Source organism: Bos mutus, chromosome 20 (genome assembly GCF_027580195.1).
Source record: "Bos mutus isolate GX-2022 chromosome 20, NWIPB_WYAK_1.1, whole genome shotgun sequence".
Lineage (NCBI taxonomy): Eukaryota > Metazoa > Chordata > Mammalia > Artiodactyla > Bovidae > Bos > Bos mutus.
This window is the reverse complement of record NC_091636.1, coordinates 3,769,982-3,794,769: the sequence shown is the minus strand read 5'-3', so window position 1 is coordinate 3,794,769 and position 24,788 is coordinate 3,769,982. Positions and strand designations below refer to the sequence as shown.

At 41.1% G+C, this 24,788-nt stretch overlaps 1 protein-coding gene across 1 annotated transcript in view; it reads left to right on the top strand.

Moving 5' to 3' along the window:
• Positions 1–1,258: 1,258 nt before the first annotated feature.
• UBTD2 (ubiquitin domain containing 2) overlaps positions 1,259–24,788 on the top strand; it is a 61,762-nt gene continuing 38,232 nt past the window's right edge. Inside the window, exon 1 of the mRNA XM_070357422.1 lies at positions 1,259–1,755. Within this exon, the coding sequence (XP_070213523.1) occupies positions 1,686–1,755 (70 nt within the window). The 5' untranslated portion in view covers positions 1,259–1,685. The remainder of the gene's footprint in view (positions 1,756–24,788) is intronic.

Genomic DNA, 24,788 nt, shown 5'->3' with positions numbered 1-24,788 from the left:
CCATTTTGGACTGTTTCTGTGAGCTACATTCCCATCCTGAGTCAAAGGGTATGAACATTTTTAAGTCTCTTGATCTGCAATCCAAATTGCTTTGCAAAAAGACTGAACCAATTTACACTCCCACCAGCAGTGTATGAAAATATATTTAAATGCAAATTCCAAGCGGCATAGAGCCACTTTCCTAGGTATTTTACTTGAAAATTTTTCTTTAATGCTAAGCAAAAGCTGACCCAGGACGTTAAAAAAAGAAATCTGATTATAAAAATGGAGCAGATAGTTAAAACAGCTCTTAGGCAGAAGTAAGCTTTAGAAAGACCCAAGCCAGGTGATAAAAATTTTTAAGGCATCCTGGCAAAAAGCACAATTCTAAAGGGACCATTAACAATTTGGCTTCAGACTGGAAGAGCAGCGGCCAAGAATGTCGGGCGTGGTCAGTGTACCAAATTCTAGTTTAGAAAAAGCGGGGTATTTTACTTATTTATATTTCAATTTGTTCTAAGGACGATTTAGAACCCTTAAAGGCAGGATCTTGAGAAGTAGCATTGTGTCTGAATAATCGAGAAGGAAACAAACCCACGCCCCCCTGAACTACGGTCCACGCTTATCTCTCGCAGCCCCGGATGCCTTGCCTCTGTAATCTCAGTCCAGTTTGCAACCACAAAGACAGCCTCTACGTCTAGTAATGGGGCACCGAGATTGCAGGGGGGCAGGGGGATGGGGCAGGCAAGGAGAAGCCAGGACTTAGGATAGCAACCCATTGGACTCTACACAAATCCAAAAGGTGCTGGGACTTCAATCTTCAGCCAGGAGCACCCCTCCGCCGGGTAAGTGGGACCCCGCCCGCGAGCCTTCCATCGCTACTTCTCCGTGCGCAACCCCCGCCCGCCCCCGACCCGCTTCTACCAGAAGGAGGGGACGCCCGAGGAGTCAGAAACTCTATTTCTCCCCTTTCCACTTTTCCTATTCACTTTTACTCCGTCTGTCCTGCTCTCTCCCCCTCCATCGCTTTCTTGGCTCATTCCCGTCTTTCCCTCTCCCTCCTCCTCTCCCGCCTTCTCAGCCTCTTCCCGGGGACGGAACCCCCAGGCGCCTCCTTCCCTCGGGTTTGGTTTGGGGGCCCCCTCCCCTCTCGCCCGCCTCGCATCCCCTCGGCGCCTCCCCGCCTCCTGCCCCGCCCCTCCGCCCGCGGCCACGCCCGCAGCCAATCAGCGCGCGGCCTCCCACGGCCCCGCCCCGGCCTTTCCGGGAGGGCCCCGCTGAGCCCAGGCCTGGATGCGGAGGGCGGCGCCGTGGGGCGGGGGCCGATGGGGTCTGACGGACGCGGGGCTCCGGCGCAGGGCTCGCCTGCACGCGGGAGCGCGGGGCTGTGAAGGCGTGAGGTGGGCGCCGCGGCCCGCCCGGGATGGGCCAGCCCCAGCCTGGCGGGGCCGAGCCGGAGGCGAGGGCGGCGCGCGGGCCAGGCCTGCTGGGCGGGCGGCCCGGGGACTGAGGTAGAAGTGGGCGCGGAGGAAGGGGCCGAGCCAAGGCGGTGGGTGGAGCGGAGAGGGGGGCGGAGGCTGGGCCGCGGCGGGCGAGCGGAGCGGAGCCTGGTCCGGAGCTCGGCGGCGGCGGCGCCTGAGGAAGCGGAGGCGGCGGCGGGCCCGGACGAGCGCCCGGAGGTGGCGGACGAGGCGCCGGGGGCCCCCATGGGCGGGTGTGTGGGCGCCCAGCACGACTCCTCGGGCAGCCTCAACGAGAACTCGGAGGGCACCGGAGGTAGGTGAGCGCCAGGGGGCAGCCTCGGCCCCCCATTGTTCCCGGCCGGGCCTGGCCACCTGTCCCGGCCCCTGCGGGCCTCGCGGCCGGGGCCCCCGCGCCCCTTTGTCATCCCCTCTTCCACGTCACTCCCCGCGCTCCGCTTCCGGCCGGCCGCCGGGTCGCCCCCTTTTTTCCCTGACCCCCCAGTCCCCCGCCCCAGAAAAGCACTCCGCGCTCCGGGAAGGTAGCCCACGGCCTCTCGACCCCACCGCCTCGGCTGGGGAAACTCGGACCAGAAACTGCCTCTGGCTCCCTCGCTCCCTCTCCAGCCCGTTTAATTATTCAGGAACAGGATGGCGGCGCTGGGGTTGCAGGAAAGCGAACTGATGGGGGTTGGGGGGGGGGGGGAGGGGAGCCTAATGTATTCCCTCAGACGGGCCCCGCCACATCTCTCCGAACCCGGCCTTGTTCAGCAGAGTTGGCTGGTCTCCGCTTTCCTGAGTTTCAGATGACAGCTGCCCTGGTTGGTTCCAATTTGGCCATTTAAACCTGCAAGTTTCTGGAACTCGGCTGGGGAAGTCTCAAGTGGCCTCAAGCATTATTTTAACGAGGGGTGGGTAAATGGTCTGCCGGAGTAAAACGTGGCTTCTTTCTCCAGCCTGGGGTTATTGGGCCAGTGCACTGTTGGGGTGGGCTAGTCAAATTCCTATCCATCTTACGTAAAGGAAAATATGTAGGATAAAAGTACAAGTGCTGTTACCCCAGTAGGATCCGTAGTTTAAAAGTTTCTGTGACACGGAACGCACTTGTACTTTATTGTAAATATGTTTGCTGAGGAGAGGTATTTTAATTCAATCAATGTTGTAGTATAGGAGAAGAGTAATCCAGTTAATTCTGCTTTTAGTTATATGACCTCTTGCTGGGCCCATTCTATACCTTGTGTAGAGGACAGAATGTTTTAGTTAAAGAAGAAACAGCTTTTAGGAATAGCAAAAATGACAGTGTTGGTTTTGTTCCAACCTTATGTTAGATGTCACAGAAATGTGGGGTGTAAGTTCCTAAACTAAGTCGTTGGGGTGGGTGGGTTGGTTTACAACTTTTTTCTTATCGTGCTAGCATTTGGACCAGTTGCTTGCCTCGTTAAACTCCATGTACACCTAACTTCTGACTTATAAATGTCCTGATTACATGATGTTTAGCCATGCTACTTCATTAAAATGTATGGTCATCCTGTATGACTAAATCCTGGGCAAATCGAGAGCTCAGCAAAGCGTCTTGAAAAAAAAAACTGTCCACGGAAAGCGGTACTTTGTAGTGCCTTTCAAGTCATAGCATAATTACTCAGTGGCACGTTAACAATGAGATTTGCAGTAAAAACAAAGCAGGAAGATAAAAGGGGGCGTGGTTTAAAATAACCTTGGGTTAAGATCAAACTGAGGGTCAAAATCCTGTGGGTGAGGTGATCATTAATGGTACCAAACTATACAGGTACAATTACTTTTTGGTAAGTATAGATAGTGTGCTTGTTATATGTAGTTTAAGTTATACGTAGTTTAAGTTTTTTCACACTCGTTTTAACATTCTGATTCAACATTTTTCTGTTGTTGGTAGTGCACTTGAACTAATTTATGGTTTTAAGGCCTTTTGGTGGTGTGACTTGTGACCAGCCAGACGTTATTAGCACGGGCTTTTAAAAGCAAGAAGTATTAGCTTTTGGTAGTTTATTATTATCAGTGGTACCTAGTTAGATAGTTATAGTGTCAGCTTCTTTGTGAACTGAGTTCTCTGGGTTTTAAGCTGTGCTTTACCTTTCCAGAGTAAAGTTTAGAAAAATTGTTGTGAAACCTTCGTTTTATTTCTGGAGAGAAGGCATGACCCTGATGTAACTGGGGTGAAGGAGTGAGCTGTGTGGGATAAAAGGATTATTTCTAGAATTTAATTTGTGGAGGCCTTTATTCTCCATTATTGTCATGAAAGTTAAAGAGTTAATTGTGATTTAAAGGAATTAGCCCAGGTGAGTGTTTCAGGTTAACTTGTTAAATAGTTACTAGCTTATTATAGTAGATTTTTGTTTGGGAGGGAGAGACTTTTCCCTAAGGGTGTTGGCACAGATCTGTCACTTTTCAGATGTACAGTAGTAGTTTTAATCTGGACATATTGGGCTATGAAAAAATTTTTTTCAGCATGGAGTAAAACACAGTTTCCCAATGTTTTTCATGACAGATTTAAGATTTTCATGACAGATTTAATTACGTCCACAGTGTTGTGCAAACATCATCATTTTAGGATGGCTTCACTTTCTGAATATCAGCAGACTTAGTAAAATGACTTAAAAAACTTTTTGGCCATTTGAGGTACTGTACTTTCCCTTTCCCTCTGAATCTTAAGTCTCTTAAGTATGCAAATAAATGTGTATATTGAGAATAACTTCCATTCTAGGTGCAGTACTTTGAAGAAATTTGGAAAATTTTTGTAAGAATTTTTAGAATATGGAAATGGCTTAATGTTGTAAGATTTGTGTTATGTATTGTTTTGGAATCAGTTGCTGTATCTTCTGGTATACCTTGCCTAGAATTCAATTTTTGAGTTTTAGCTTTTTTGACCATTTTTTAAATGCCTAATTTTAATCAAGAAAGTTATATTATAGAACTTATGCAAGATTATTTAACAATGCTCTCCAAGCTTCCACATCCTAGAATTTCCAGCTGTTGTGACATTTTCAGACAGCATATTTTGTATAGTTCTCCACCTTATTATGATGACATTGTGATGCTGAGGTTGGCACTTAGGTCCTCTAGACAAGAATGTGGCCCGTGGCATTTACTAAGTAATTAAATCTCTGATGAGTTTTAAAAATAAGAAATACATGAATAAAAAAACAATAAAATGAAATTCATTGAAGACAGCCGATTCCCTTTTCATATTTCAATCCTTTAGTGAAAGTAGTGATGTGTCAGTGGAAAGTAGGTTCTCACCTCTGGGTAAGTCATTTATTCTGTACCTTCAGTGATATCCCGAGAGTACTGACCAAGGTGCTCACCAGTTTCTAGGTTTACAGGAGGAGAACTCTGAATACTGAATATTGACTTGTTTGGGTTTTTTTTTTTTTTTTGGCTGCATTCAGCATATGGGATTTTAGTTCCCCAACTAGGGATCCAACCCACCCATGCCCCTGCAGTGGAAGTGCAAATTCTTAACTACTGGACAGCCAGGGAAATCTCAAACATTGACTTCTTTATTTCAGAGTGTCTTGAGAATATCGTGGAGTTCTTTTGGATATCCATTTATAGCAGCCTTAACACCTACTTGATGAGAACAATGCTTTTTGAGTAATAACAGCTACCATTTAATCCAGTATTTATTGTGTAGCAGGTATTGTGATTATGTTCTCACTTAGTCTTCAACAACTCTGGGAGGTGGATAGTATCTATTTTATAGATGGATTGATGCTGGGAGAAATTAAATAACTTGCTTAACATGGCAGAGTCAGAGCTTAAACTGGGGCTAAAATAAAGAATGCTGACTTTTTTTCCTTTTCCTCTAGTTTAATTTTTTTTTAATTTTAGTAAAATACATATAAAACTTGTTATTTTAACCACTTTTAAGTGTATACTTCAATGGCATTAATTATATCCACAGCATGCAATACATCACTATGTATTTACAGAGTTTTTCATCACTCCAGACAGACTCTGGATCTGTTAAGCAATATCTTTTCTCCCCTCTCCTCCTAACCCCTAGTAACCTCTGGTCTATGATTTGTCTCTGAATTTGCCTATTCTCGATATCTCATATAAGTAGAATCATACAATATTTATTGTTTTGTTGGTAGTATATTTTACTTAACAGGTCTTAAGGTTTATCCTGTTGTACCAAGTATCAGTAATCCTTTTTATAGCTATTGTGTGTACATGCCATATTTTGATTATCCCTTCATCCGTTGAAGGACGTTTGGATTGCCTCCACTTTTTGGGTATTGGGAATAATGCAGCTATGAACTTTAGTGTACAGAGAGTAAATCCCAGTTTTCAGTGCTTTGGGATATATACCTAGGAGAACGTAGGAATTGAGAGATCATGTTAATTTTATGTTTACTTCTTAGAGGTAAATTTTCCCACAGTGATTGCACCATTTTACATTTCTTCTAGCAGCATACAAGGGTTCTAGTTTCTTCACATTTTCACCAATGCTTGTTATTTCCCATTTTAAAAATTGTAGCTTTTATAGCGGGTGTGAAGTGAGGGACATCTTATGGTTTCAGCTTGCATTTTGTAATAGTGATGTTAATGTGCTCATTTGGCATTTGAATATCTTCTTTTAATAGAAATATCTAAGTCCTTTGCCTTTTTGTTTTTAATTGAGCTTGGGCTTTGTTTTTGCTACTGAGTTGTAGGATTATGTTAATCTTTATTCTGTATATTAAAGCCTTATCAAGATACATTCCAAAGAATTGCACGGAGAGATAAGAAAACCTTCCGAAGTGATCACTGCAAAGAAATAGAGGAAAACAGTAGAATGGGAAAGACTAGAGATCTCTTCAAGAAAATTAGAGGAATCATGCAAATTAGAAATCATAGAAAATTAGAGAAATTCATGCAAAGATGGACACAATAAAGGACATACAGTATAGACCTAATAGAAACAGAAGATGTTAAAAAGAGGTGGCAAGAATACACAGTAGAACTATACCAAAAGATCTTCATGACCTAGGTAACCACGATGGTGTGATCACTCACCTAGAGCCAGACATCCTGGAATGAGAAGTCAAGTGGGCCTTTGTCACTACGAACAAAGCTAGTAGAGGTGGTGGAATTCCAGCTGAGCTATTTCAAATCCTAAAAGATGATGCTGTGAAAGTGCTGCACTCAATATGCCAGCAGATTTGGGTAACTCAGCAGTGGCCACAGGACTGGAAGAGGTCAGTTTTCATTCCAATCCCTAAGAAGGGGAATGCCAAAGAATGTGCAAACTACTGCACAATTGAACAATCTCACATGCTAGCAAAGTAATGCTCAAAATTCTCCAAGCTAGGCTTCAGCAGTGCATAAACCGAGAACTTCCGGATGTTCAAACTGGATTTAGAAAAGGCAGAGGAACCAGAGATCAAGTTGCCAACATCCATGCCAACGTTGGATCATAGAAAAAGCAAGAGAATTCCAGAAAAACGTTTATCTGCTTCTGCTTCATTGACTATGCCAAAGCCTTTGACTGTGTGGATCACAACAAACTGGAAAATTCTTAAAGAGATGGGATTACTAGACCACCTTACCTTCCTCCTGAGAAACCTGTATGCAGGTCAAGAAGCAACAGTTAGAATCAGACATGGAACAACGGACTGGTTCCAGTTTGGGACAGGAGTACGTCAAGACTATATATTGTCACTCTGCTTATTTAACTTGTATGCAGAGTACATCATGCGAAATCCCAGGCTGGATGAAGAACAAGCAGGAATCAAGATTGCCAGGAGAAGTATCAATAACCTCAGATATGCAGATGACACCACCCTTATGGCAGAAAGTGAAGAGGAACTAAAGAGCCTCTTGATGAAAGTGAAAGAGGAGAGTGAAAAAGTTGGCTTAAAGCTCAACATTCAGAAAACGAAGATCATGGCATCTGGTCCCATCACTTCATGGCAAATAGATGGGGAAACAATAAAAACAGTGACTATTTTTTGGGGCTCCAAAATCACTGCGGATGGTGACTGCAGCCATGAAATTAAAAGACGCTTACTCCTTGGAAGAAAAGCTATGACCAACCTAGACAGCATATTAAAGAGCAGAGCCATTACTTTACCAGCAAAGGTCTGTCTAGTCAAAGCTATGGTTTTTCCAGTGGTCATTTATGGATGTGAGAGTTGGACCATAAAGAAGGTGGACACCAAAGAACTGATGCTTTTGAACTGTGGTGTTGGAGAAGATTCTTGAGAGTCCCTTGGACTGCAAAGAGATCCAACCAGTCAATCCTAAAGGAAATCAGTCCTGAATATTCATTGAAAGGACTGATGCTGAAGCTGAAACTTGAATACTTTGGCCACCTGATGCGAAGAGCCAACTCACTAGAAAAGGCCTTGATAATGGGAAAGATTGAAGGCAGGAGGAGAAGGGGATGACAGAGGATGTGATGGTTGGATGGCATCACCGTCTCAAAGGACATGAGTTTGAGCAAGCTCCAGGAGTTGGTGAAGAACAGGGAAGCCTGGCATGCTGTGGTCCATGGGATCACAAAGAGTTGGACATGACTGAGCGGCTGAACAACAACAAGATACATGACTTGGAGATATTTTCTCACATTCTATAGGTTGTCTTTTCATGCTCTTGATGGTGTCTTTTGATTCACAAAAGTTTAATGAAGTTCAGTGTATCTATTTGTATCTTTGTTGCCTGTGCTTATAGTTTCAGTTTTAAATTTATTTTTAATTGTTGATGGATAAAGAATAAATATATAACAATAATTTACAAATCTGATAACTAACATTTGTTTTAACTATGAATAGAAAGCTGTTTTAAGCTTATTTCCTCTGTCAGATCTGATGAAAAGGTTGATAGGCAATGAAATTGTTTTTTAAATTTGACAGGTGATCCATAAAGCCATTTCAGTTTCTTAATCAAGAGATGAGTATTGTCTTTTCTGGGGAAGCGTTTTACAATCAACAACCATTGAGTACCCACAGTATGCCCAACTTTGTATTGGTTGCTGTTGTTCCAAAAAAAGGAATCATTATCCTATTTCTTGTGTATGTCAGAATCCTTTTTTAGGAAAACATAATAAAATGTGCATGTATGAGGCAACTGAAAAGCACTATTTAAACAGATAAAAAACACCACTGAATAAATTGGGCAAGTGCTGAGAGAGCAACGGAACACGAAGTGACCTCTGCTGCTAGGAGGTGTGGTTCCTCAACCAGCAGCACTGTCATCAGGTGGGAGACATCATGTTAGAAATGCAGACTCTCGGGCCCTGGCCGTAAACTGCTGAATCAGAATCTGCATTTTAATAGTGTTCTCCAACAGTTGCCGTGCACGTTCAAGTTCAAGAAGCATTGGTAAAGGATTGCTTACAGTGGGAAGAGACGAGAGAGGAATACATTAGGGGGAAAAATGGCAAGAGTTGGTTTTTTGGATGTGGGGATATAGAAAATAATCCCATATTTGTGAACCTGGGTAAACCAAGAATACTGAAGTGGCATGTCAGATTTTGGGGAATAAGAAAGAGCTGTCTGGAGAAAGCAACCTTTCAGTATGTTAAAGTTCAATTGACAGAAGAATTTTTAAGTTGAGACATCATTTTGAAGTTTAGATATGGAACTCCTAAATGTTCAGGATTATGAATGTGGATTTTGGAGTCAGCTGGCTAAATTGGCTGGAGGTGTAAAAGTCAATGAAGGCTATGCTGCTGCTGCTGATGCTAAGTCGCTTCAGTCGTGTCTGACTCTGTGTGACCCCATAGACGATAGCCCACCAGGCTCCCCCGTCCCTGGGATTCTTCAGGCAAGAACACTAGAGTGGTTTACCATTTCCTTCTCCAATGCATGAAAAGGAAAAGTGAAAGTGAAGTCGCTCAGTCGTGTCCCGACTCTTAGTGACCCCATGGACTGCAGCCCACCAGGCTCCTCCATTCACAGGATTTCCCAGGCAAGAGTACTGGAGTGGGGTGCCGTTGCCTTGTCTGGAATGAAGGCTATCAGTACAGTTCAGTCGCTCAGTCGTGTCCGACTTCTTGCGACCCCATGAATCGCAGCACGCCAGGCCTCCCTGTTCATCACCAACTCCCAGAGTTCACTCAAACTCATGTCCATCTAGTCGGTAGTGCCATCCAGCCATCTCATCCTCTGTTGTCCCCTTCTCCTCTTGCCCCCAATCCCTCCCAGCATCAGAGACTTTTCCAATGAGTCAGCTCTTTGCATGAGGTGGCCAAAGTATTGAGTTTCAGCTTTAGCATCAGTCCTTCCAATGAACACCCAGGACTGATCTCCTTTAGAATGGACTGGTTGGATCTCCTTGCAAGTTAAGTGAAAAGAGGAGGAAAGTACTAAGAATTGAGTCATGAAGTTTTCACAAAGTAGAGAAATGAGAAATCACTTCTCAGGACCTGACTGTAGTGAGTACTTAGTATACTGAATTTTGTTGAGTTACTGGGAAACAGGTCTGCCTGTGAAACTGATAGATCTAATTGCATTTCAACTTTTCATTCTAGTGTGGTTGTGGAAATTCTAGTCGTAGTTTGGTACTCATATCCTAATATAAGACAGACTTCTTGGGCGTCCAACTCCAGAATATAGCAACAGCCCCTTTGAGATTGGCGTACTTCAGAACAGATGCATTCTCTACAAGACATCAGTTACTTTCTTCAAGAATATCACGGACATCTATTCTTTATATATTTCCAGTGTTTTACACTTGTCATCTCACTAGGTGCTTCATTGAATTTTCTTTTGCTGCTTTTCTTAGGGCTGTGCCTATGGTAAAAAAAAAAAAAAAAAGAAGAAGAAAAATCGAACATGACTGGGACTAAAGATTAAGTCTCCTCGTTTTCTCCCTAGTGTGACAGTAGAAGTAAAAATCTTTCATGTTTTTCCGGGTTGGTGAGCTCTGGGGCTTCACGAGAGGATGCATAAAATTTCATACCAATTGGAGAGAGACGTACTGTGAAATAGGAGGCATTTACTTGATGTAAAGCAGAAGGGGGCTGATTTTGCTAGGAGGAATGGAGTTGTGTGGAAAGAATCAAAAGGAAAATATACAGCAAGAAAATGTAGGTTGGAAATACAGTGGTACTTTGGGTAGCTCCATAGGTTCAGTAGGTATGAGAACTGAAATTAGATGGGAAGCGACAGTTGGAAAATACTGCCATATGGGGCAAGCTGAATCTTCTTTGAGAAGAGAGTTAAGCACTTCAGTTTACATTAAAAACTGCTGTGGTATGTGGTAGCCCCTGCCTCATTTGCTTCCTCCCATTGGGCTTGTCCCACTTGTTTTCAATTTTCTACTAAGTAGAGGGTTGAAGTTTTTTCGCAGATAAGATTCTCTGGGAACTTAAGTTGGAAAGACATTTTAAATGAAGAGTCTTATTTATGGCTATTAAATGAGCTGTCCTTTTCATCTCTGATTTTACATTTAGGAATCAGTGGCTAGAGTTACATAGTATGAACAGAAGATTTAAGCCATTAGAAATATAGGAATTGTTATTCCTTTGATTTTTGATAGCCCTAGTCTATGACACCTGTCTTTCTTAGGGAGAAATTTGAATCAGTGGATTTTTAAATCTAATTTTCTTACTATAAATGCAAAGCTTTGGCAGCACCTTGCTAGTAGTACTATATCCAGGTGAGTCTTCCAGTGAGAATAATTATTGAGTGTTAATAACAGTAGTAAGGAACTTTTGCTTTTATGTAATGAGTTATCTCATGATTTTTGACTGAAACACAATCTTCTCTTGTTGCAAGAAAGCATTAGGTTGGTTTTGTTAAGCAATATGATCATATTAATTGGGCGTGATGGTCAGTTTGCTGATTTAGTGATTCTCTCATTTTTCCTTACTGCAGACCACCTGAATGGTTTATCTTCATTTGGTGGACCACTGCACCTGATTCTTCCCGCCGCCCCTCACCATCCCTACCCAGCTTTCTGCTTCTGCTTATTGGGCAGTACTAGGCTACCAACAAGTTCCTCATGATTCACTGGTAGTTCAAGAACCATAGGTTGAGACTTTACTAACGCGTATGTACTTAAAGATGCATGTGGTTGGCAAGAACAGTCAAGCATATATTCCATTTTGCATCAGCTCCTTTGACTTGGAGCTAGCAAGAATCAAATTTGGTTTGGAATATACTCCATATATTGACCCGAGAGGTTAAATATTGCTGAGTATACATTGGATATTGTAATGCCATACTTTTGCATGTTTGCAGTAAAACTTGTAGAAGTTTCCATTATAGCTCAGTTTTTAGAAATCAAATTTCTATTGGAGTTATCTGAGAACAAGAAATATTTACATGTGGGGGATAATTTTATGTAAATTTTACTTGAATGTGAAGTGTTAATGATACATTTGCTCACAACTTTAAAAAATAATGAATTAATGACTCTTGGGCCTTTCTGATTAAATTTTAACATCACCAGAAACCCTTCAGATAGCTTTTGCATTTATTATAATTGACTTGTAGGTATAAGCAAGGTCAGATTGCTCCTTTGCATTTGTTCAGATAGTTTCCATGCTTGTGGTCTGTGTGACAAAAGTATCACAGGGAAAGAGTAACTGGAAATTAGATCTAATTCTAACAGAATATGTATGATTCTTTACTTCCTAGGCTATAGTAGATCCAAAGTCCAAGCTTTTCCTGCTTTTCTGCTGTCTTCACTTCCAACGTTGGGATAATCTTTCATCAGTGAATAAGTATGAACCTTTTCTTTTCCACCCAGGACTAATCCTGCCATCCTGAACATCGTAGCACTGTTCTTCAGTGCTTATTCTCCTCCCTCCTCCTTTCCCTCAACTTTATTGAGGACTGATTGACAACTGTTTGTTGACAGATATAGTATACAATGTCATGATATAATATACATATACCTTGTGAAACAGTTACCAGAATCAAAATGATGAACACATTCTTGTTGTGAGACTCTTTAAGATCTCCTCTCAGCAACTTTCAAGTATAAAGTACTGTATTATTAACAATAACCATACTGAACATTAGATCTTTATAACTTGTGCTTCTTAAAACTGCAAGATTGTACTAAATAAATAATACTAAATTATTGTACTAAATAAATAAATGGTACTAAATCCACCTTCCCCCCTCCCTTTTTCCCAAAAATCTGTCCTGGTTATTTTTGTACATTTACTTATCTCCTCAGAGCATAAGCCACGTTGGACCTGGGGACAGCGACCTCAGTTTTCTCATAGTACTTTAGGTTTAGTTAACAATTGTGTGAAGCACATCTTTGACTTTATAACAGTTTTAGGGAGAAAATGATAACTGTCTTAATAGTAGGCTCACTTAATTCTAGAGCAAGAACCTTGTTAAATAAGACCATGTCATGTAATAAAAAGATTTAGGAGTCAGAATTCTTTAGTTCTGGTTCCACTTCTGCTCTTTGTATCTGCTACCTTTAAATGAGCATGTTAATGAAATCAGTAGGCTCCAGCATTTTAAACAGTTGAATCTTCTTTTTAGGTATATCTTACATTGAACAGTAACATCAGTCTCAGCATTTGATTTCTTTTTATTTTGATTGTATATAGTCTCTAAAAAATAAAAATAAATGATTTAGAGTCTCATAAAGTTCTGTAGAAGATTTTTTTAAAGTTTGACTCACAAACACTTTCAGCAACTGTGCTCAGAACTCAGACGATAACATGTCACACAGTATTACAGTTTATGTTTTATTTTCACTGAGCATTCTTCAGTTAACTTGATAAGAGCATATACGGAACAGATGAGATTGCTGTGACATTTAACGAAGCCTAGACATCCATGTACTGTATTAGTGTGTTCCCTCCGTCAGTTCAGTTCAGCTCCCTCAGTTCCCTCATCAGCTCAGTCGCGTCCGACTCTTTGCAACCCCATGGACTGCAGCATGCCAGGCCTCCTTGTCCATCACAATCTCCCGGAGCTTGCTCAAACTCATGTCCATCGAGTTGGTGATGCCATCCAGCCATCTCATCCTCTGTCATCTCCTTCTCCTGCCTTCAGTCTTTCCCAGCATCAGGGACTTTTCTAACGAGTCAGCCCTTCACATCAGGTGGCCAAAGTATTGGAGCTTTAGCATTAGTCCTTCCAGTGAATATTCAGGATTGATTTCCTTTAGGATTGACTGGTTTGATCTCCTTTCTGTCTAAGAGACTCTCAAGAGTCTTCTCCAACACCACAGTTCAAAAGCTGTGTTACATGAGTGAACATGTATGTGCATGTATTAATAAAAGGCACATTCAGAGCTGTGGTTTTCCCAGTCAGTGACACAGTTAGAAAAATTTCCTTAAGTTCATATATGCATAGAGTAGACAGCATAAGCTAACATGTTTCATGATGGGTCTTTATGTTTGAAATGTGTGATACTTTTTGTTAGGGTTCTTAAAAAAGAGTAAAAAAATATATTTTACAAGATAGTTTAAATTACATTTTGGAATGCTGAAACAGTTGTTTGTTTCTGTCTCTTGAGTTTTTGGGGACCAATTTAAAAAGTCATGTGACTAGATCCTAGAAAAAATCTTTACATGACACATGTAATTTCAATCAATTTTTATCTACTCTCAGGATAGGTGCACTGTGTTGGGCATTGTATTACATATTTGAAGTTTCATAGGATTACTGAAAGAATGCTGCTGCTATGTCGCTTCAGTCGTGTCCGACTCTGTGCGACCCCGTAGACGGTAGCCCACCAGGCTCCCCCGTCCTTGGATTCTCCAGGCAAGAACACTGGAGTGGGTTGCCAGTTCCTTCTCCAGTGCATGAAGGTGAAAAGTGAAAGTGAAGTCGCTCAGTCACGTCGGACTCTTAGCGACCCCATGGACTGCAGCCCACCAGGCTCTTCCATCCATGGGAGTTTCCAGGCAAGAGTACTGGAGTGGGGTGCCATCGCCTTCTCACTGCCTTCTATACTGAAAGAATAGTACTGTATTAAGAATGCAGTGCTATCCAAGTTAATTTTGATGCTAACTTTGAGAGAAAACAAAGGCAAGATAAAACATTAAAATAGTGAAGGGATGAAGGAGATGGTGTCTGTTGTAGCTATACCACTAACTACCATCTGGTTACAGATCTGGAAGTTGGTTCACTTACTCCCACCAACTGATTGGCCTTCACCTGGAATTAAAAGGGTCGGGAACAAGCCCTCAGGGTGGTCTTTCTTTTCTGGAGCAACTGTTGGCTTAGAATGCACCTCTGTAAGTGAAGATATTGATCATGTAAGGTGTGAACTTTACCTCTCAGTTCATTTGAAGCTGAGAGTGCACCTTGGTACTGTTAGGCCTTTGCTTCTCCCTGTCTTTGACGTGGCTTCACTTCTCTTTTTTCTCTCGGGTATAAAATATTCCAACTCTGCCTACAGTTGGGGCAATCTAGTATTATATTTAACTTTTGGAAGTTCAAGACAGTGAGTGCTTCATAGAAAAGGGATTGTTGGATGAGATCTTGTATTTGGGGTTTATGCAGGAGGAACTAGAATAAAAAGAGATGCTGAGAAGGACCTGGTAGGTGAGGTCTGGTGTCTGCCATGTTTGTGAGAGTCTGACTCTTGCTTATGAAAAATGGACTGGATTGAGATGAATCCTAGTGGGCATGGCAGCGGATCTCTGTATCTAGTAAATAAAGCTTGAAGTGAAGTGAAGTGAAAGTTGCTCAGTCGTGTCCAGCTCTGTGACCCCATGGACTTGATACGGTCCATGGAATTCTCTAAGCCGTACCCCTTCCCCTCTCCAGGAGATCTTCCCAGCCCAGGGATTGAACCCAGGTCTCCCACACTGCAGGCAGATTCTTCACCAGCTGAGCCACAAGGGAAGCCCAAGAATACTGGAGTGGGAAGCCTATCCCTTCTCCAGCTGATCTTCCCACCCCAGGAATCGAACTGGGATCTCCTGCATTGCAGGTGGATTCTTTACCAACTGAACTATGAGGGAAGCCCGCCTAGGGCCTTTGCTTTAATGTAAATATTTGCTTTGTGGTGCTTTTATTACAGTTCTTAAAAGTAGCATGATCTCCCTCATTTTTTAATACTGCTTTTGGAAATTATTTGTTTACTTATTTCTTTGTTCTCCCACAATGTCGTAAGCTCTGAGGCCCAGGCCTTTTCTGATTCTTCTTTACTGTATGCCTAGTTGCTTGTGTGGTTCCTGGTACCTGTGCATTCAGTAGCTGCTGACTGAATGAATAAGTGAAATAATGAATGAATAGTTACCAATTGCTTTATCATTTGGAGGATGAAATTTTTTTCTACTTGGCTTTAGTTATTTGCTTTTGGGGGTGAAATTTATAGTAAAAACTATTGTAATGTTGTACAATTATTTTCCATTATCTTTAGAGACTTTACTCATAATTCTGGGATAGATTCTTATTTGGCTATTTGGTAAAAGGAGGGAGTGATCTAGTTTGCTTGTTAAAATCTCCCCAAGTGTTTATTAATGTATTATTCTGTCATCCTTCGCAAACTTAGTGGTGAGTTGAATTGCTTTGTATATGAAAAGAGGGTTAATTGTATTTAAAGCCACCCAGACCAGTGGTATTATGTTAGGTTGTTCTTGAGCTGATTCTGTGCTTATATTGAATGCAGCAGAAATCCAGGTTTTGCATGCAGCCTATAAAGTATAACAGGAAATAATGAAGATGCCTTTTAAGAATTCTCTGAATTTAGGTGTTGGGGGGTTTTGAAGCAGGTATTTTGGAGGATGTTGGAGGAGGGCAGAGCCTAGGAACAAATTGTAAGGTAGAAGTGCTCTTTACAGTACTTTGCTCATGCTCAGTTGCTTCAGTCATGTCTGACTGTTTACGACTCTGTGGACTATAGCCTACTAGGCTCCTCAGTCCATGGGATTCTCTAGACAAGAATACTGGAGTGGATTGCCATGTGCTCCTCCACAGAATCTTCCCAACCCAGGGATCGAACCCACGTGTCCTCTCTGACAGGTGAATTCTTTACCACTGAACCACTGGGTAAGCCAAAAGAAAGTTGCAGTCACTTACTGAGGTTGTAGTGTTGATGGTTTAGTCGTGTCTGACTCTTGCGATCCCATGGACTGTAGCCCATCAGGCTCCTCAGTTCATGGGATTTCCTAGGCAAGAATACTGGAGTGGGTTGCCATTTCCTTCTCCAAGGGATCTTCCCAACCCAGGGATCGAACCTGCATCTCTTGCATTGCAGGTGGATTCTTTACTGCTGAGCCAGTGGACGTTCCTTAATGTACTTTATTAAAGACTGATTGCACTCTGAAAGTTGGAACTGTGTGTCCTTTATTTACTTTCTAAACCACATTCCTCCATATAAAAACTGTAAATAAAGAATTGTGTTTGGGGTAGAGATAGTCATTAATGTAAATATAACTTTATAACGTATAATTTTGTAACACATGCCTGATATTTTGAGATATTTAGCAATGCAAATACTTTTTTTTTTAGCAATGCTAACAGCTTTTAGCTTTTTGTCCTAAATTTTTAGATTTATTTATTTTATTTTTTGACTGTCATGGGTCTTCGTTGCTCCATGCAGGCTTTCTCTAGTTGTGGTGAGCAAGGGCAACTCTAGTTGCAGAGCACAGACTGTAGGAATGCTGAGTTCAGTAGTTGCAGCTCATGGGCTCTAGAGCACAGGCTCAGTACTTGTGGTGCAGGGGCTTAGTTGCTGCACAGGATGTGCAGTCTTCCCCGACCGTGGATAGAATGGTGTCCCACCTGCATCGCAAGGTGGATTCTTAACCACTGGATCTCCAGGGAAGCCTGTTGTCCTGTTTTTTACTTATTAAAATCTCCCTTCCTGACTATGTTATTTGCACAGCAAACATGCATTGAGTATACTGTGTGACATACTTGAATTTGTATGTAAGTATCTCAACAGGGTCTGGCACAGGGGTTCATAGGTTGTTGGTTTGTAATGTTGAATGAGTAGATCTTACTGAAGTCATTAAAATAATGGTTTTTCAATGGTTTAAGGTTTACAGAGACAGCAACTATCGAGAAGAACCATGATTTCAACACATTCTTTGGTGTAATTTTGTTTTTTTAAAAATCTTCATATACATTTTCTTGATTCTTAAAAGGAAGCTTTGACTTCGAGGAAGTCTGATATTAATATTTCCATTTTAGAAGAGAGAAAACTGAGGCACAGGGAAGTTTTAATCTGATTAAGGAATAAAAAGAGTAGCCCAAACTGTAAGTTTTGTCTTCTGTTTTCTAATTCAGTATTCTCTCCACTGAAGGTGAGGGTTTTGGTCGACTCTTCTTTCCTTGCCGCAGAAGTGTATGTGTGAGCGTTCTCTTTCATGGCAGTAAACACAGTTTGCTGCTGAGTCACTTCAGTCGTGTCCGACTCTGTGCGACCCCATAGGCGGCAGCCCCCAGGCTGCCCCATCTCTGGGATTCTCCAGGCAAGAACACAGTTTAGGGAAGTTAATGAAACATGGTTCTTAAGGACTCTCATGTTCATACTCCAAAATGGAGATCGCAGCAGTGAAAAATGAGTTGAGAAATTGCCTTTAGTTTTAGTCAACAAATTATATTGCATCTCACAAGATAGAAATTTCAAACTAAAATCTTAATTATCTAACAGGATCAAATGGAAAAAAGTGATCATCTTTTCTAAAATTCTTTTGTGCCCATTTACTCAGTTATCTTCCTTTTCATCATTACCTCTGCTTGCTATCCCAGACTGAATGTTTTCAGCTTAATATTCAGTTTTACTTAAGCTTGACTTGAGTTTAGCAGTTGAGCTTTGTGGGGAAACCAGTTACCTTGAGGTCCTTAAAGTACAAGAAAAAGAAGACTTTGTCTAATTATAGAAAGCATAATAAAGTCTTTCTAGGCCTGTGATCTTAAATCACCATTAGTGGAGTATTAAAATATCTATCTGTTTCAAATCAGAGTGGTGATTCTCCTGAGGGGTGAGTTGAAGGAGGTGTCATGAAAGTTCATTCTGATTGGCATATCCAGCAATTTAAGGATGAAGATTGGAACCCATATGTTAATGACTATCTGTACTTATAATATCAGTGTATGGATATTTGGAACCACCTCCTGGGAAGCCCCGGTGGCTCAGCAGTAAAGAAACCACCTGCAATACAGGAGACATGGGTTCTATTCCTGGGCTGGGAAGATCCCCTGGAGGAGGGCATGGCAACCCACTCCAGTGTTCTTACCTGGAGAATCCCCATGGACACAGGAGCCTAGCAGGCTGTAGTCCAAGGAGTCTCAAAGAGCTGGACATGACTGAACTCACACACATGGTTTATAGCTGATAAAAGGAACTGAGGCCATCTACCACCAGGAGTGTCTCATTTAAAAGTGGGGAGGAGGGGACCTGTGGTCCAGTAATACAGCTTCATTATCACAGCTTGTACTTTTTCTGACAGTCACCAATTTGCCTTGGACTTCAGTTACCCTGGAAATAAAAATTTTAACTTGGTGGTGATTAGAAAGCTTTGGGCCTTTGATCATTGTTTTGTTGCCAAAAATTAACATATATGGCCTGCTGAACAAACCCTTCTGTGAATTTGGCTTTTTTGATTCTTGGTTTGTGATGATTGCATCTTGTGTGAATACGTCTCTCTTCCCAAATGACTTGGAATAGTTTATATGCCCTTTAATCCCTCATAATTATGAAGTGAAAAATTGAGGTGTGTCACTACATATAATAAGTAGGACATAAGAAACTTGAGAAAACAATAAAATGATGCCCAGTATTTCTGGAATGAATGTTGAGTAAGATATTTAAGCTATAACAGGAGTTTTGAGAATTGGAAAAATTGTTTACCTGTAATAAAATGTAATGAATACTCCTGGAAGCAAGAAGGATACTATCTTTTTGTATTGACTCCTTTGTGGGGTAGAAAACAGATTTTTGTGTGTATTTTCATTTTCTGTATACCAGCACTAAATCTACTGTCTAGAAATTACAACACAACTTCATAGGGCAAGCAAATGACTGGGATAAAAGTTTCTGTTTTTTCTGTCACAGATGATCCTTAACCATTTTAAGGAGGGAATATAAATAGGGACAGAACTTACATTTCAGTGATAGAGGTAGGTTTTTCAATTTGGGACAGGGATGTGTACTGAAAGTCTTACGTGTATGAAAGTAAAGTTTCACCGTTTATTAAAGAAGGGGGAAAGAAGACATTTTCAGATGAAACATTGAGGAGGATTAAAGAAAATTTAGATGTAGAGTAAAATTCCATTTGCATTGAGAAATTATTCTAATTTAATAATAAATAGGAAGCATAAGGGACTTCCCTGGTGGTCCAGTGGCTAAGACTCCAGGCTCCCAAATGCAGGGGGCCTGGGTTTGATCCCTGGTCAGGGAACAAGAGATCCCACATGCTGCAAGTAAGAGAGCTGCCTGCTGCAACTAAGATCTGCCTGCTGCAACGAAGACCAAAGATCCCAAGTGCCAAACTAAGACCCGACATAGCCAAAGAAATAAGTAAATAAATTAAAAAAAAATAATAATAAAAAATAGGAAGTATGAACATCATTGGCAAGTTATTTTTGTGATAAAATCTTGGGGGGAAATGCTACACAATTTTAATATAGTTAAGTATTGATTTGGAGAAGGCAGTGGCACCCCACTCCAGTACTCTTGCCTGGAAAATCCCATGGATGGAGGAGCCTGGAAGGCTGCAGTCCATGGGGTCACTGAGGGTCTGACACGACTGAGCAACTTCACTTTCACTTTTCACTTTCATGCATTGGAGAAGGAAATGGCAAGCCACTCCAGTGTTCTTGCCTGGAGAATCCCAGGGACGGGGGAGCCTGGTGGGCTGCCGTCTTTGGGGTCACACAGAGTCGGACACGACTGAAGTGACTTAGCAAAAAAAAAAATTGATTTACAGTATCTTTAAATTTGCTCCTGACACAATCTAAAAGCTACTTATAACATTGCTAATTTGTGGTCATTATTAAATCTTTTTAAAAACTGAAAAAAATTTTAAGTGTCAAAAAGCATATCTAAGAAAAAATTTATTCAATGACCTACTGTAAGTATTTTGCTGTACATCGCATCAGACTCAGAGTATATGGCTATGAGTCGAGAGAGAGAGTGAAATAAAAATGGATTCATGTATGTTGAGAGAAATTGTGACGTGCTTCATGAGGTCAGCTACAACTTCTAGAATTTAACTTTATTGATGTTTTAGCTTTGGGTTAAAGTGAGTGTCGTTAGCTTTTCATTTAGGAAGGATTGTCAGTATTTTTTCTAAAATTGAGCTTGCTGGTTTAAAAGTTAGGATTTAGTAGAGTCATCACAAGGATGTGAGAGGTGCACATCCCAGGACTTTTTAAAAAAAAGATTTTTATTGGAGTGTAGTTGCTTTACAATGTTGTGTTACTTTCTGCTAACACGCAGTCAGCCAGCCATATGTATACATATATCCCTTCTTTTTTTGGATTTTCTTCCCATTTAAGTCATCACAGAGCATTGCGTAGAGTTCCCTGTGCTCTACAGTAGGTTCTCATTGGTTTTCTATTTTGTACACAGTAGTATACATGTCAGTCCCAATCTCCCAGTTTAAAACCCCCCTACTCCCCTTGGTATCCATGCATTCTGTTTTTTTCTCTACATCACTGTCTTTATTTCTGATTTGAAAATAAGCTCGTATCATTTTTCTAGATTCCACATATAAGTGATATTACGTGATATTTGTTTTTCTCTTTCTGAGTTACTTTAGTCTGTATGACAGTCTGTAGTTCCATCCATGTCTCTACAGATGACCCAATTTCATTCACTTTTATGGCTGAGTAATAGCCCATTGTGTATATGTACCATATCTTCTTTATTCGTTCCTCTGTTGTGGACGTTTAGGTGGCTGTTGTAAATAGCGCTGCAGTGAGCACTGGGTGCACGCATCTTTTGAATTATGATTTTCTCTGGGTATATGCCCAAGAGTGGAATTTGCTGGGTCATATGGTAGTTCTGTTTTTAGTTTTTTTCAGGAACCTCCATACTATTCTCCATAGTGACTATGAATTTAAGTCATGGGATGTACTGGGAATGTAATGTGAGGAGATGCAGTGTAAACTGTAGCAAAGGAATACTCTGATATAACTGGGCAAGCTTCTCAAGTCTCTTGTAGGGGCATTTGCAAGAATATAGTATTTTTTTCTGTTGACAGTACTTCCTTCTGAACAGTTCAGTTAAATAAGATGAAAATAAAGCTTGGGATTTTGTAATGGTGATAGCCATAGATGCAGTTTTAAAAGGATTAAGTGACATCCAAGATAATATCTATTTTCCCATGAATCTAACCCAGAGGCAATACATTTTCTAGTAGTTTTTCTGTTATTTTGAGTATTATTTTCTTTATACATGGATAGAATTGATGTTTAAGCACCTGTTCTGCTTTATGGCTTTTGTGGCAAAATCTTGGACAAGCCAAAATAGCATTGTTTTATGGCTCTGTGGCACCCACTCTTGTGTTCTTATATGTTCTTAGAAGCATGAGTGCTTTGACTACACTTAGAAACCCATTCGAGGAGAAGGACTTTGCAAATGAACACAATTTCAAGTGAAGTGTGTTTACCCATATTTTTGCCAGGCTCTTACAAACATTAAGCAAAGGAAACTTATCAGATTGAATCTTGAATAAAGAGTTGTATGAACTGCTGATGTCTTTTCTCACGAAACAGTACTAATTTTGGAACTGGGCTTGGAACAGGTACCAGCCTGCTTTTGGTAATTGGTATATGCTGATTAGGAAATAATGTATTGTTTGGGCACTTCAGGTCAGTGTCGACTTGCTATGCTATCTTAAGCACTGGTTCACACCTTTGAAACCTCATGGAAGCCCAAGACCTTAGAGATGGATTGATCATGTAGTTTTACTTTGTAGGTGAAAGTCTGAGACCAGGTTGAACATTTATTCTAGTAATTCTTAAAGCCATGAGGCAGTATAGTCCTGCTGCCGCTGCTAAATCGCTTCAATCGTGTCTGACTCTGTGCGACCCCATAGACAGCAGCCCACCAGGCTCCGCCGTCCCTGGGATTCTCCAGGCAAGAACACTGGAGTGGGTTGCCATTTCCGTCTCCAATGCATGAAAGTGAAAGTGAAGTTGCTCAGTCTGGTCCAACTCTTTACAACCCCATGGACTGCAGCCCACCAGGCTCCTCTGCCCATGGGACTTTCCAGGCAAGAGTACTGGAGTGGGTTGCCATTGCCTTCTCCAGTATAATCCTAGTGGCTGAGAATATAAACCTTGGAGTTTGTCTAGGTTTGAATCCCAGCTGTACCATTTAGCTATATGATCTTTGGGATTTATTATTATTATTCATCTAACAGACACAGATATAGTTTTTTATGTTCCAGAAACTGTTGTAATTGTGTGAGAAATATTACCTTATTAAATCTTCCTAACAGTCCTATGAGATATTATTACTGTGGTCTCCCTTATGCTCCCCCTAGGTGGTTTCTCCATTTTAAGGTGGAGGTTACACTAGAGTTATTGAGAGGATGAGTGGGACTGTATATAGAGAGCACAGTGGCTGGACCACGACAGTGTGCATTCTCTGTTGACTATTATTTTTTCTGAGAAAAGCAACATTTTTGGCAAACTGCTGCCTTCACCAGTAACGTAATGGTTAGACTAGTAGGAATCCTTCCCTGCAGGGTTTTCTAAATGCTTACAGGAACTTTCCTTTTCCTGAAGAATTTTTGAGTTGGTCAAGTAAAGTCTCAGAGCATCTAATTCTCTCTAGACATGATCAGCACCGTTGGGTGTCCTGTGTCTTTGGGGCCAGGTGAGATCTGAATTAGTTTGGCAGGCTGTAATCGATGCGGTGGTTAAGAGCCAGACATGACTGAGCCAGCTGAGCATGCACGGGTGAGGTCTGAGTTACCATGGCTGCTCTGCCAAATCCAAACCTGTATCCAAGGGATTATTGAAGGGTCACAAGTCCTTTTTTTTTTTTAACTTTATTTCAAAATAATATCAAACTTACGGAAAAGTTGCAGAAACAGTACGAAGTTCTGATACCCTTCATTCCAGTTTCCCCAAATGTTAATATTTTATCACATCTGCTTTGTTATATTTTCTTTATATGTACATATTGTTGTTGTTGTTGTTTGTTTACTAGGTTGTGTCTGACTCTTTGCGACCCCATGGACTGTAGCCTGGCAGGCTCCTCTGTCCATAAGGTTTCCCAGGCAAGTATACTGGAGTGGGTTGCCATTTTTTTCTCCAGGGGTTCTTCCCAACCCAGGGATCAAACCCATGGCTCCTGCTTTGTCAGGCAGATTCTTTACCACTGAGCCACCGGGGAAGTCCTTTATATATATACATACATGTATGTAAATACTTAAACTTTCCTGAGCCATTCGAAAAAGTTGCACAGAGTAAACCCTTTTACCCTGAAATACTTGAGTGTGTATTTCCTAAGAATAAGGACTTTCTCTCACCTACCCACAATTCAGTAATCAAAATCAAGAAATGAGTATTGATATAATGCTAATTTTTACAGCTTTTATTCAGATTTCATCGTCTTCATTAATATTCCAAGAAAATCGTCTAGGATCATGCATTATGTTGTCATATCTCTTTAGCCTGCTGTAATCTAGCACAGTTCTGGAGACGTTTTGTCTTTTGTGACCTTGGCATTTTGAAAAGTATGTGCCAGTTATTTTGCAGAGTGTTCATCAGTTGCACTCTGTCTGCTGTGTTCTCATGTGTAGGTTCCTCCATGATTGTGTAGTCTGGGCAAGCGCACCGCAGAAGTGAGGTTGTGTCCTTAGTGTATCATGTCGAGAGTCATATAGTATCTTTTTTCCTATTTTTGTTGATGTTAACTTTAATCACCTATGGTGCCAACCAAGTTTCTTCCTTGCAAAGTTACTATTTTTTCCTCTGCAAATAATAAGTATTTAGTATGAAGATTGGATCTATGTAAATATTTTTTTTTATTATCAAACAGGTACTAGCTTTAGCATCCATTGGTAGTTCTTGCCTGAAATAATTATGGTGGTTGTCAAATGGTGATTTTTCTAATTTCACTATTTCTTTTATATAATTTAATTTAAGAAAGAGCTCTCTCATCTCAACTGTGTGTTTGCTGATTTATATTGGTATGGACTCATGGTTTTCTGTGTTTTTCCATGGTTTTCTGTGTATAATCTGTTGCTATTGTTACTTACTTTGATGCTCAAATTGTACCACATTGGCCAGCGGGAGCTCCTCCAGACTGATCTCTGTGTTCTTTTGACATGACTTTGTTATTCTTTGAATACTTTGTTTTCTGGCATAACAAGTTGTTCCAGGCTCATATTACATTTTACCTGTCAGAGTCCTGAAATCAGCTAGGGACCCCTAGTTCCTTTTAGTGGAGAATGATATTCAGAAGTAAAAATCTAGACTCCAGTGTGTT